A 15,046-nucleotide genomic window follows, 5' to 3' on the forward strand; every position below is an offset into this window, starting at 1 on the left:
TAGTATTTAGGGGAACACTTCTCATAGTATAATTCTTAGAAGGTGAGTAAATACAATGGGTTCCCACCAAGCAAAGTTTAGTACTATTTCATTTTCTGAATGTTTAAAGATCTGAGTGTATTTCATCACAATCTGAGATTTAAAAAAAAAAAAAGCCAGTTTCTGGTCAAATGTTTTCGTTAAGTATTTATTATAAATAGGAGATATAAATTAACAATCCTGAAATATAACATGTGTCTTGTAATACCTCAATTCTAGCAACCTGAGAGGAGTTTTGGGTGTTGTTATATGTTGTAGGGATGAGAAAATATGAGTGAATTGTGCAGTGCTTTGTAATGTAAGTAATGTTTGAAATGGAACTTATGTACTGTATCTCTCCTCCTCAAGCTCCGTGATGCAATGTACATGTTCCCAACACAAAGACTGCTTTGGCCATGTTGCCGCAGGAGGAGATACATGAGTTCTGCTTAAACACTACCAAAAAAGTAAGGGAAAAGAAAGTGTAATTGGCTTGCACTTCCTGTAATTAAAAAGTATGGGAAGCAGGAAGTGCAAGTCAACCATACGTCTTGTGCCCTGAACATATAGTAATATCTGAAGCTGCTCTCAGAAAATACTGGGTAATAAACCAAAATGAGAAATTTGAAATAGCTTGCACATCCCCCTGCAATAATAAAAACCAGGAATAAAAATGTGTAAGATTAAAAAATCATGTTTGGTATTTATGAGTCTAGTTTAAGTTTAGAAGTCCAGTTACCATGCTATTTGCCAATAAATAATACCAGCTTTATTTATCTATTATATTTTTAGTCTGCCCAATAACAAAAATTATCTGGGTGGATTACATGAAAATAAAACACTGTAGACAGTAAGCATTAAGAAACATTCACCATGAAGGATTTTTTTAAAAAAGAATTAACTTATATATTGTTACTTTTATCCCACTGATCAACATGCTATAAAGGAAATCTTGTGATTTCTTCTTCTTCAGCTGTTATATACCAGCAGCTATTCCACCTGGCTCCTGCAGAGTGCGAGATGGCTCCGCTGAGAGACCAGCTCCCTGAACTGTTGCCATTCAAACTTGATCATTATAAGAAAAACTATAAACATTTAAAAACTGGTGCCTGATTTGCTTGTTTTCCTTGACCCTCCCCATCCGTTTTTCCTTTTGCATCTTGTCTCTTAGATCATAAGCCTGCAGACAGGCATTGTCTTTTTAATCTGTGTACAGTGCTTAGTAAATATTAGGTGCATTATAAAATCATCATCGTCACAAAATATGACAGTGATTAGTTTTAAAAAGACAAAGAACTATTTGGTTCCATTATAACTGAAGATCATGGGATCCAGCCCATTAACTTAGGGTTGGATCCAGGACTGTCTGTCTGCAAGAGTAATGGAAACCACTGGTGAAACCTGCCCCCAACAGCTCCCAAGTCTGTTCTGGAGGGTTGGGGGACACTCAGGAACAGATTTGGGGAGCATGCAGGGGGGCTGGAGCGGGGAGGAGAGCAAGGGGAAGTCCCGTTGCATGAGCTGAAATCTGCTTGCACGATATTAGACTTAACCCTGAATTTCTAACCTCAAGGTTATACAAAAGACATACTTATACAAAATGCGTTTATCTGTGTCCGTGTTGTTATTCACATACATACACACCCACTGATCTAGCTATGGGCTGTATGTGGAAGCAGACTTTTGAGCGTGTGTCTTCAGTTGGATAAGTTGCTGTGTGCCCATTCTCCTCCCTGGTCCAATAACTGAGGCTGTCCATGTGGAGACCTGAAAAAGCTAAAACCCACCAATCAGTTGCTCTGGACTAGAGTAGAAGAGTAAGCCTGGATTCCTCTAAACATCTAATTGGCAAGATACTGGCTTTTTTCAAAAGCTTCTCTGCATGCTCTGTTAGACCAGTGCCTTAAAAGTCCAGGTCTTTGGCATACTTTTATCTAGTGAGATGCTTCGTCACAGAAATGAATTATTGCATGGCTGCATTTCAAAATATTACATTGGGCCATGATCCAGGGAAATATGTTCTGCTTGCAGAAATAGGTTTTCACGCATGGAACAGCTATTTTCATCCAGGAATGCAGTTTGCGCAATAAGGTGCGTAAGACTAATGCATCATTGCATAGAGATGGATGACCGGTTTATTTTGTGTGTGTAGTCTCCTGGATCATCAGCTATGTTGTAGTTCTGAGAATCTAGTATATTGAGAGTACTAGAATGTTCTGAAGGTATGTCAACTATGCCTTCAAACTGAGAAATTGTGCCTTCTGTCTTGAGAAGTAAAGAATTGTATTTGAACAGTATATACTCAATAAACCACATGTTTATAGTATTACTCAGTTCAGTTTGTTCAGTCGTGTCCGACTCTTCGTGACCCCATGGACCATAGCACGCCAGGCCTTCCTGTCCTGCGCTCTCTCCCGGAGCGTGCTCAAGTCCATATTCATTGCATCGGTGATGCTATCTAGCCATCTCACCCTCTGCCGTCCCCTTCTCCTTTTGTCTTCAGTCTTTCCCAGCATCAGGGTCTTTTCCAGAGAGTTTTCTCTTCGCATTAGGTGGCCAAAATATTTGAGCTTCAGTATCTGTCCTTCCAATGAGCACTCAGGATTGATTTCCTTTAGGATTGACTGATCTGACCTCCTTGCAGTCCAGGGGACTCCTAAGAGTCTTCTCCAGCACCACAGTTCGAAAGCATCAATTCTTTGGTGCTCAGCCTTCCTTATAGTCCAGCTCTCACAGCCATACATTACTACTGGGAAAACCATAGCTTTGATTAGACGGACCTTTGTCGGCAAGGTGAAGTCTCTGTTTTTTACTGTGCTGTCTAGATTTGCCATAGCTTTCCTCCCAAGGAGCAAGTGTCTTTTAATTTCATGGCTACAGTCACTGTCTGCGGTGATCTTGGAGGCCAAGAAAATAAAATCTGTCACTGCTTCCATTTCTTCCCCTTCCATATGCCAGGAAGTGATGGGGCCAGATGCCATGATCTTCGTTTTTTTAATGTTGAGTTTCAAACCAGCTTTTGCACTCTCCACTGTCACCCTCAACAAGAGGCTCTTTAGATCCTCTTCACTTTCTGCCATTAGGGTGGTATCATCTGCGTATCTGAGGTTGTTGATAATTCTCCCAGCAATCTTAATTCTGACCTGTGATTCATCCAACCCAGCATTTCTCATGATGTACTCTGCATATAAGTTAAATAAGCAGGGCGACAATATATAGCCTTGTCGTACTCCTTTCCCAATTTTGAACCAATCGGTTGTTCCATGTCTGGTTCTTACTGTTGCTTCTTGACCCTCGTACAGGTTTCTCAGGAGACAGGTAAGGTGGTCTGGTACTCCCATCACTTTAAGAATTTGCCACAGTTTGTTGTGATCCACACAATCAAAGGCTTTAGCGTAGTCAATGAAGCAGAAATTATTATTGCCATTTTGATGACACCAATTCTTTAGTGCGTGTTGGTAAGGTCAATTAACAATAACTGGATGTAGGCTTTCATAAAAAATACTCAGCAATAGTACTTGTACTATGTTATGAGATATCTGAGTCAGACTATGTGGGCAGAACTTTCTTTCATGATCAGGACTTTCTGTATCATGTTGATTGCATCATCTAGGGCTAAAATAGTGTGGCTTATGTTCTTGATGCAACCCTTCCCATGCCACAGCTCCCAAACACCCTGCTACTCAAGTCAAACAGAATTAGTCAATCTGAATTTTAGTTGTGTAAATCCTTTCTTGATATCTCAGAACAGTTTCTTCTTTTATTAAAGTAAATAATATATTTGAGAGATGGGACACCAGGGAAGGCAACATTGCCAGTATAAAATTTACTATGTTTTTTTTCTTCTCTGTGTACACAGATGATGTATGCCTACATACCTAGGCATGTATATACTTCCCCATCCAAATTCCACACCTCTCCCTTCCTTCCACTTTCAGCAGCAGCAGGAGCTGCTACTGGAAAAAGGGGGGAAGCCGTCCTTACTTACTATGGATCTTTCACCTTCTCCAGTTCCTTCCAGTCCCCTTCAGTCAGACAGGGTCTTCTCATGTTTCTACAGAACCCCCTGCCTGATCGATGCACGGATGTGTGATTAAGCCAGACCAAAAGCAATAGGAAGCTAAATAGAGAGCATAGGGCCAGGTAGAGAAAGAAGGATTCTTTTGGCCCATAGGCCTGAGCCTTCCTTCTTCTGCTTTAAAGATTTCTATGTTCAGGGACAATTTTAGTAGAGACTATAAACCAGCAACTGTAGTCTATGATTACAAAGCTGTATCTTCAGTAGAAGGCTATCCTTTCCTCTCTGGTATATCTGCCAGTAGTATTGGTGAGTAAGCAAACTGTCGGGAACGCCCTAGCGGCCTCTTTCAGTAGACTCCAATAGCCAATTCAAGACACAGATGAAAGGATTCTTTTCAAGGCTTTAATCCTTTTACAACTTAATGACTCTTTCAGATGCTAATTACCAGTGACTGAGCAAGGAACAGCAGAGTAGCTTATGCTCCGAGTAGGCAGTTGATCCCCGTTTGAAGGAGAGTCACTTGAAGACCCTGAACTTATGGGCTAGGGAGAGATCCTCCCTTTTTCCCTTGGGTCCACGGGAGGTGGCCGTTGCTTGCGCGCCAAACAGGCGTTATGCCTCCTTTCTGCACCCTCCATCGCCCATCGCTCCTTGCGTCTGCGTCGAGCGTCTAGCAAGCCCCGTTCCCACACTTTCTCACTGCTAGGATCACTATCTATCTCAGGAATGCCGGCAGGAGGAATCTCTGCCAGCTGCTGTGCCTGTGAGGGATGAGCTGGCTCCTCTCCCACGGATTGCTGATTTCTCCTCAGAATCAGAACTGCTCTGGTGTTCTATCGGCTCAGTTTCCACCCTGACACAAACAAGTAAATGAGCATGGATACTTATCTGTACTTCGCTCTAAAAAGATGCTGAGAAATAAAACCAGCATAGAGATACTTGGCTTACCATAGTTTTGCTCTTGTCTTAATGCAAGCAGAGAGAGAAAAAATCAGGAGTTTCAGCAGTTTCAGTTTAACTACACTGAGTACTGCTGATTTAAGAGGGACACCCATAATTTGATAGGTTATAATAAAAAGAAAACCGAGATTAGAATGAGCTAAACTTTCTCTGGTGATGGTGTTTCATATATTTTTCATGCACCTTAAAATAATAATATATTATTGGTTGTGAACTGAATCATTAATGTAAAAGTACCTGGGAACATAGCAGCAAAAAGCTCAATACTTTATTTCCATACATGTCATTTTATGGGCATTAATCTCCCTCAAATGTTAGTTTTTGGGTAATTGTGTTATGGCCCACACAGGGATCACGAAATGTTACCCATAGAATTTTTAATGTCCAAGCAGCTCTTAAGTGAGTAGACAGATGGAGCTGTTGGAATATATAATTTGCTTTCTTTTTCTCCAGAGACTTAGAATGGCACCTGAATAATAAACAGATAATCTGTCCCTGATGCATCTGTAAAACTCCCATTAGCATTAACTAGGCTTTTAAATTGTGTGTGCAAGGAGAATTTATCATATTTATTTCATATTCTTTTGGTCTAGAACATGTTTAGTCTATCAGGTAGATCCACAGTTGGCTACAGAATCGGACTCAAAGAGTGCTTATCATTGGGATCTTCTCAAACTGGGGAGAGGTAACGAGCGGGGTACCACAGGGCTCAGTCCTGGGCCCAGTGCTCTTCAACATTTTTATTAATGACTTGGATGAGGAGGTGCAGGGAATGCTGATCAAATTTGCAGATGACACAAAATTGGGCGGGATAGCTAATACCCTGGAAGACAGAAACAGAATTCAAAGTGATCTTGATAGGCTGGAGTGCTGGGCAGAAAACAACAGAATGAAATGTAATAGGGATAAATGCCAAGTTCTGCACCTAGGAAAAAGAAACCAAATGCACATTTACAAGATGGGCAATACTTGGCTCAACAATACTACAAGCGAGAAGGATCTTGGAATTGTTGTTGATCACAAGCTGAATATGAGCCAACAATGTGATGTGGCTGCAAAAAAGGCCAATGCTCTTTTGGGCTGCATTAATAGAAGCATAGCTTCCAAATCCTGGGAAGTACTAGTTCCCCTCTACTCAGCACTGGTTAGGCCTTATCTTGAGTACTGTGACCACTTCTCGGCACCACACTTTAAGAAGGATGCAGACAAACTGGAGAGGGTTCAGAGGACGGCAACAAATATGATCAGGGGACTGGAAACAAAGCCCTCTGAAGAGAGACTGAAAGAACTGGGCATGTTTAGCCTTGAGGAGAGAAGACTGAGGGGAGATATGATAGCGCTCTTCAAGTACTTGGAAGGTTGTCAGAGAGAGGAAGGCCAGGATCTCTTCTCGATCATCCCAGAATGCAGGACACGGAATAATGGGCTCAAGTTACAGGAAGCCAGATTCCGGCTGAACATCAGGAAAAACTCCCTGACTGTTAGAGCAATACGACAATGGAACCACTTACCTAGGGAAGTGGTGGGCTGTCCCACACTGGAGGCATTCAAGATGAGGCTGGACAGCCATCTGTCAGGGATGCTTTGACTTCGATTCCTGCATTGAGAAGGGTGTTGGACTTCATGGTGTTATAGGCCCCTTCCAACCCTACTATTCTATGATTCTGTTATATCCAAGCAGCAATATTTTTCAATGGAGGCAGCTTTTGCGTTCAAATGAAATCATAGAATGATATGTTAGAGTGATGAGATGCTGAGTGGTATACATGCATGTATAAATTAATCCTCAGTGAAATGGGTGAAATAAGATTCTGAAGCAATGGTAAAGGATCCTTATTTGCAGATAAACAGTCAACATAGCCTTCTAATTAAAAATGTCCGTGTACCATAAATACATGTATAAACAACACACTGTATCTTGCATTGGACCAGATCCTTGTATTCGAAGGAAGGATTCTTCAAACTGTACCTGACACCTGTTGGCAGTGTGTTATTTTAAACCACCACATGAATAATTGCAGTAACATGGAGACTGAATTTTCTGGCATCGTATTTTTACAAATGGTGATTGTGAAGATTATGTGGATTGTTTTAAAGTCTAAAGCAGTAAAACACATAAAGTGAATTGCCTTTCTCTACAAACCTCATCCATGTGTATCCATCACGGGAGCGAGATTGCATACGTATTCGATAAAGATAGATTTACACAGGATTCCTGCTTCTGGCAGAGGCTTGTATTTGATGACCAAGGTCTCCTCAGTTGTACTATAATTAGTAAGTAGATGACTACCAAAGAAATCTCCCACTAATTACATCTGTGATGGCATAGCCTATAATGGACTCTGAGTATATTAAGTAGCGGGTGGTGTAGTAAATGAGTGAGTTATACTACTTTAGATTTTTTTTTAGTATAAAAAAGGAGACCAGTGCCTGTTGTATCAACTAATTTATCTGTGCCTGTTTTAACATTGTTAGTTTAAAATTGCATGTTATATGGTTGATTGTGCCTAGGAATGTTTGCTAATGTGCCAATAATTATATTTCTGTTGTTCCAGAAAAACAGAATGTGAGCTGGGTGCACCCGCAGTTACTTATGCAACCTATCGAGGCTCTGCTAGAATTAAGCAGTTGCTGAAGAAACAAGCAGAATTGGAGCAAGAAAAGGAAACCCCCACCAGCATTAAAAGTTCTGACAAAACCAAAGAAAATCAGATCATCAATCTTTCAAACTCAGAAACGACCACAACAAAAATAGGATCCTCCTTAAAGAAGAATTCAAAACCTGAGACTAAAGATGACAAAAAGGATTTACAAGCAAACATATTTTTGGCAGAAATGGACCTGGAAAAAAATACTCAGGGTGTCTTGGATAGTAGTGAACACAACGACCTGATGAACAAAATTACGTTGTTGACAGAAATGGAAACTATCAAAAATTGCACTGAAGAACTAGTTTCTGTGAAATGTTCATTGGATTCCAGCACACCAGAATTTAGTAGGAACATTTTGTTGGAGCCAATATTGTTGCCAAAGGAAGCCAGTCCTAGTTGCCATAATATAGATCCTGTTAAAATGTGTTCAGAAAATAGCAGATTGGTTGAAAAGAGAGAGGAGGTGTTAGGGGAAATACAAATGCAGCTTCAGTCAAACAATGCTACTGTTGTTGGCGTTCAAAAAGGAATGCATTCTTGTATTTTTTCTTATACAGAAACAAAAGAGACAATGCAAAATGCGTTTTCATCTCATTCCAAAGTAGACTCAACTGATAATGAGCAACAGTTGCTAGAAGATCAATGTTCCTGTAATAGTTGGACTGAGGATCAGTTCAAATTAAAATCGGCTAACCAGACATTGTATTTGAATAGGGCAATTAGTAGAGGGGAGGCAGTTAGCAGCGTGGTAAATAGAAACGAAGGTTCACACGCAAATGCGGTAACTGAACAGAAGGAACAAAGCCTGCAAACTGTTTCCCCAAATGCACACTTGCCTCTCCATGAACAAAGCGTTAGAGAAGAGTTGGTGTTAGTTTTGCAGGATGCAGACTGCAACAAGCCCGATAAATTGATTGCAGGAACTGATCTACCTACTTTAGCCCAACCCACAGAAATGGTTAAAGATGTAGACATACTTAGCAAGAGCGGTCCAGAGAGTGAAGAAGCCACTGAGTCAGTGACAGTTAGAGGTATACGAAACAATCCTAAATTCTCCATGATTTCTGAGACTGAAACTAATAATTTTGCCACACATATGCCTGCTGTGGAATTTGACCATGTTGGAATGACAAATGTTTTACCTAATGCTACAGAGGTAAGCAATACCAACACCTCTCTGTTAGCTGTTGAATATGAAAATGTGGAGTCCCATGTGCCATGTACTTCCTTAGAAATGGAAGATGTCAGCATTGCCAAAGCTATGGCACCTGTGGATGATACACCACAAAGTCTTGAGGCTAAACATGACAGCTGCCATCATCTTGCCAAGGAAGGTAAGAATGAAACTCTGATCAAAACATCAAACAGTTTAGATGTTTCCCTTCCTCCCTTTGAAGACAAAATCAAGCCCCTTGAATTGGAAAAAACAAGGTTTATAAACAACACAGGATCCGCTACCATGGCCAAACCTGTTCCTTCACCTCTTAAAATAACAGAAGTTGTTCCTTTTAAGAGCCCAGTTATAGCTGCAAGAAAAAATGATCTGTTAGTTTGTGAAATGAGAAATCATTGTGAAGCTAAGATAGCTCCTCCTGCTATTGAAACTAAAGATGTCTTCACGGTGTCTCCTTCTAAAGACAGGTGCTTGCCAAAAGGCTCTCCTCTGGTTGTGAAATCAGAAAAGAATAGTTCTTCACCAGTTCTTTCTCCTCCTTTATTACCTGCTTTGATCAGCAATTCTTTCATATCTGAAGATAGCATCATCTGTTTGGGCACTACGTCTAAACCTGTGCCTAATTCTGAAGATCAGTGTTTGCTGGAGGCTTCATGTTCTTTGTCAGATAAACAGGAAAATACTAATCAATTTGTGAGAGTCCCAGCTGTAGTTGATTCTACAGAGGCTAGCTATAGCAAAATGTGTTGTTCTTTCTCAACATGTGAAAACACGCAAGTTATCACAAAGTCAGGACGACCTTGGAGCCCTCATTTTGCTGCTGGAACTAGGGATACAGATCAAATTTCTGATGCCTTTCTGGAATCTGAAAACATCCTTAAAACTAAGATTAGCTCTGATGCTGCTGAAATAGCTGATACTAGGAGAAAGATTTTGCCATGCTCTGAAGAATTAAAGGATATGACCGGATCTTGTTCAGTAGACCCAAGGTCCATACTAGTAAAAGAAGACCTTCTTGTTCTTGAACATTTGTACACTTGCAAGCCTGCCTCTCCTCCTCCTTTCTTTAAAGACATCACAAAACTTTGTTCTCCAGCCTGTGAAACAATAGATGTTAATTTTGTCCAAGAAAACAACTCCATTCCTATTAATTCTGAAGAAGAAAGGGGCAAAGTGTCACCTAAACATAAATTAAATTGTCTAACCTCTGAATCAACATCTGAACCCACTTACCCAGACCCATTATTGGCCTCAATTGCCTATGATGTGGAAGCTATAGAACCTGTAAAGATGTTATTAGGAATGTCTTTCACTACACAGCAGAGCAAAGAGGTGCACAGAACTCCTTCAGGGCAACTAAATCTTCACTACCTTGCTGCTGCTTCTGTAAATAACCCTGCTGAAGAGGATGATCAAGCAGTTACTGCTTTGTTTACAAAATCGAGCAGCCGGTTTTTTGAGGAACCATTGAAAGATGTTGAAACAGGAAAACAAGTACAAATTAAATCCCAGGACTTAACTGTTTTGTTTAAAAAGGCTGATGAAATAGTTGATGCAGTTCTGCATTTAGCCATAGAAGAAATAAGATCAAAGCAAGCAGCTGGCGTCTGCCAGACTAATGACATTAAGGACAATTTATTAGGGCCCAGCCTTCAAAAAGATCAGAAAACTAGAAAAATGCTGTCAGAATCAAAAGAAATCCAGTCAAGGAACTCATCATTAAAACAATTTAATGATATCAGAAAGATTTCTGGAGTTAAAGGGGAAGACTCACTTGGCACGGATATTCAAGATGAAAAGATACCATTTGACCATACTAATAAAATTGACCTACATAGTTCAATAGCACTAAAAGCAAAAGAAATAATTGATGATGTTATTAATGCAGCCAAACAAAAACTGACATATAATCAGCATGACGACCATTTGAGCAAGGGTATTTCTCAAAATATAAACCTTCATTCTAAGACTGAAGCATTAGAGAGACTTACCACTGATACTGAATTAAGAACTAAAGTTCCCCAAATAATGGAAGAGCCCTTGAATTTAGGTCCAATATACCCAGAAGCAATACACAAGATAATCAGTGAGGGTGAAGTAGCAAGCTCCTCAGCACTTTTGTATATTAATACTAAAGAAGACAGCAAAGAGGTGATGGCTGGAGAAATGGTACCAAATAATGCATTTTTATGTCAAAAAATTGGAGATGAATGGGCTGATCCCACAGCTGCACTAGAATCCAGTCCTGCAGAAATAGGAAATGGCAAAAAAAGTAAAGATGTTAATTGCACTACACACATGACAGATGCTGGTGAGAACACTAGTAACTTGACAGCTGACAGTAGGTCTAAGTGTTCCTTAAATGCAATAAACGAAGAGACTATTATGACTGAAGAGCAGTTGCCATCATGTCCATTTGTGCCATTGAATGTGCTAACCTTTAACTCAAATGATGATACATATACCTGCGTTTCTAGAAAATTCAAAGGTGAATGTGGACCCTTGGGTCCACTTGAAAGCAACCTAAGGAAAGATTTGCCTAAATCTATTTCTAAAGAAGGTGAAGCTGCTGCAGTTGTAAGAGAGGAATCACTTAAAAAATATTATGAAATAGACAGTAACAGGGGCTACGGAAATATGAAGAAAGGTCGCACAGTGCCACAGGATAAAAATAGGTTCGGTACCCAGTTCACTCCATTGGAATCGTCTGTAATTAATAGCTCAGTAAAGGTTGGCTTGAACTTGGATTTTGCCCATGAGGAAAAAGCAATAATTGGGCCAGGTTTAACTATGCCTAATGTGCTTAAGGAATATTATCTGGATGCTGCTGCTTCTGGAGATGGTGCTTTTTCTCCATCAGAGGAGTGGAAAGGTAGTTCTTCCTTCACTATTTTGTATGAAGGTGCTCTTCAAGATGAAAGCTGTTGTTTCTCAAAAGAAGAACCAGAGCATCCCTTACCCTTTTCTGATTTCTCCCTGGATAATAATCGGCATCTTCTGATGTCTGCAACAGCAAAAGGCAAACTTGAGTCTGCCCACCGTTATGAAGAAAGTGACCAGTTGAATAAGATGCTGGACAACACTTGTTCAGAATCATTCTTGACAGTGGAGGCAAAGCGATGCAGGGTTTACCCCTTCTCTTTGTCTCCTATATATGAAGATGACAGTTCTCAAGAGGATTTGCTATCCACTGATATCTCACCAGGAAGTCCTAGTGAAAAATCAAGAGACAAACCATCCTTATCTGTCTTATCGCTTCTGCAGTCAGTGTCTGAACGGTTACAATCTAGTAACCAGTACAACAAAGAAGAGGAAGAGGAGCTTTGTGAAGAAAACAAACAGGATGAAAACGAAGCCTATATATCCAGCCACTGGCCAAACAACTCAAGAACTGCCAAACCAGAGAACATTCATGAGAGGAATTTTTCTTCCAGGCACTCAGATTTTCTTTCTAGGGAAGCACTTAGCACAGAAGAGGCCGTATCTTTTAGTTCAACATATTCAGCTCAGCTTTTACAAAAATCTGATCCTGTCATAAAGTCTTTTTCCAAGAGTGCATACTATGAACGTTTTCAGAGTTCAAGAAGTTACTCAGGTGAGAAGGGAACCAGATTTGGAAGCATTTTGTTGCCAAAGGATCAGCAGCCTGAAAGTAATGATTTGCAAAAACTGGCAACATTTCAAGCGGTAAGGTGCTTTTCATTATTTATATGTGCTTAATGAACCTGTTGGGGATATACTAGCTGTGTAATTGGGCTGAGGTAATAGAATGTACACGCATGTTTGGTCTGAACACATTGTGGAGACAGGGCATTTCCTTCTATCAGCAGAATATTATCTCTGGTAAGAAAGAGAAATGTGGTTATGTTATGTTCATTCACAAGTTAGAATGTGAGCATTTATATCCTTCCAATTCACAACCTTGAACTAAGGGTGCAGACAACCTTAGTATACTAGACAGTTGAAATTAAAGAAGACATATTTCATTTCACAGAAAAGCAACATGAAGAACACTCATCTTTTTCCTGCCTTTTTTCTCCCACCATATATGGTGGTGAATACATGTATGAAATTTCATGTATGACTCTTGGAAGAAGGGTAACAATATCCTTGGTAGCTAAAGAACTACCATCTTCTTGCTCAAAGAGAGGAAATGAATTTGTACCAGGCAATCTGAATACTGCAGTATTTCTTGCAATGGTGTTAGGCATATGGAAATGTGGGCATGCATGCCCATATGTGCAGCTCCAAAGAAAATGAGAGCTCCTGTGCCCTTCCACTGAATAACATGAGGAGAGTGTTACCACAAACAGCTGCAGGTCCTACTCACAGGAATCGTAAATCTGATGTTGTTTCATTAGTCTTGGCTCAAGACACCTTTATGACAATTTTTAATGAGGTCTCAAAGTTTGTTCTTTCATAGAGCCAGTTTGCACTATCAGACTAAGCCACATGGCTTATTTAAGTCATGGCATGTGCAGGGTGTAGTTTCCATAATCACTACCTGGGCACAGCTTGTCGTATCATCCAGACCTGGCCAGCATGGCTTGTTGGAGATCGAAACAACCCTGTACAGCCTGTGTCTTTGATTAAAGCTTTCAGATCAGGTGTTTATTGAACGAATATACCAATCTTCTATTTAAAGCACTTTTAATATAATCCAAGCTTAGTTTATCAGTAGTGATCTTCACCATTAATGAAAAGTATTCATGTTTAATTACGGTAGTTAAAAGAAAATCTCAATCATAAAATATACTTGCCTGATTATTAACATGATAATAAAAGCTGGAGTTTCTGGAGTTTATACTCACTTGCAGGGCCAGGGTCAAGGGTACGCATGGTTGGGCATCTGCCAAGGGCTCACACTCCAACAGGGGCCTACTGATGGCCCCCTGGAGGTACTCCTCTTCATTACTGCAACCTGCTTGTTGACCCTTCTCTCGCTGTCTTCTTGCTCACTTTCAAGACAAGTGCTAGCAATGATCAGAGAGAGGATGAGGAGCAAGAGCAGCTGGTGACAATGGCCATGAGAAGGTAGACTTACTAAAGGAGGGCCCCTGAAAAACCTGGAGACACCACTACTCACTTGGATGTACTTCTTCCAAGCTCCTGTACACATTTACTGTACCGTCATCAAGTAGTCAGGGAAGTTGGATTGCACACCTCCCTATTAGTGATTCCGATGTGGGCATGACGCATGAAATGAAAAAATGATTGTCCCACTGGCATACCACTTCTTCTGAGACACCCATTCAATAGGCCTTGAGGAATGTTTCCCTAAAGGCATACTGCTTTAAATATCTCCTTTTGGTTTCTTGTAGCACTGAAATAACTATTTCCTCTTCGTTATAATTACAGTGTCCTGTTGACAGGGTAACACTGAAATGCAATCCAAGACCAGGAAAAGTGAGTGTGACCTTTTCATTTTATAAACTGAATACAAAGTATTGACTATTTTGTCATAAACATTTGCAGGAAGTGAGAAAGTTTTGAGTGAAGCCATTGAGTATGGAAAAAATAATGTTCTACATTTGCTGGGTGTGTGTGTGTAATTAATATAGCTGGCTGCTAGAGCAAACAGCTAATCAAGATATTTATTAGTTTAGGGGCAAATTGTGCTCCACCTTACACTGTCCCATTTAAATTATTGTCATTACACCTGTGTAAATGGTCTGCTGATGTCCCTTTTGAATTCGTTTTGGTTTAGGCTCTAATCCTATGTATACTTACTTGGGAGCAAGACCAATGAAGTAAACATTTACATTTATTTGTTTATACCCTACCCTTCTGCTGGTTACCAATTGAATAAACATGACAAGAATCTTAAGCCTTTACTTAACTAAGGACACTGAGCAGAATACATGTAAAAAGGATTGTATAGTTCAAATAAGAAACATAGAAACTGAGTGTGCTACACTTTGCTTAACACTATTGCATGTTGTTTCAGATGGTTATTTGTGATGTTCATGGCAGCACAAATAAACATGAAATTTATCATGATGTGGTGGATGCTACAGCCTGGGTGTTTTCAAAAGAAGCATGGATCAACATTGTTAGAGGATGGTAAGAAATGTGTACTTTATAGGTGAAGTCCTCTATAAATGGCTGTTATTTTTGACCCTGACTTTAATAAAGATACTATTTTATTTGACATGCAGAAAAGTAACAACATCTATACATATAAAGATCTACTTAATTCTAATCAGTTTTGATCATATGATG

The 15,046-nt window shown here is 40.0% G+C and overlaps 1 protein-coding gene across 1 annotated transcript in view; it reads left to right on the plus strand.

Moving 5' to 3' along the window:
• The window catches only part of CRYBG3 (crystallin beta-gamma domain containing 3), a 95,279-nt gene that overhangs the window by 34,207 nt on the left and 46,026 nt on the right, over window positions 1-15,046 (plus strand). Inside the window, exons 4-6 of the mRNA XM_084843406.1 lie at window positions 7,555-12,511; window positions 14,183-14,230; window positions 14,772-14,887. Of these exons, the coding sequence (XP_084699532.1) occupies window positions 7,555-12,511; window positions 14,183-14,230; window positions 14,772-14,887 (5,121 nt within the window). The remainder of the gene's footprint in view (window positions 1-7,554; window positions 12,512-14,182; window positions 14,231-14,771; window positions 14,888-15,046) is intronic.

Source organism: Heloderma suspectum, chromosome 3 (genome assembly GCF_057233095.1).
Source record: "Heloderma suspectum isolate Gila_16-S chromosome 3, 16-S_ref, whole genome shotgun sequence".
Classification (NCBI taxonomy): Eukaryota; Metazoa; Chordata; class Lepidosauria; order Squamata; family Helodermatidae; genus Heloderma; species Heloderma suspectum.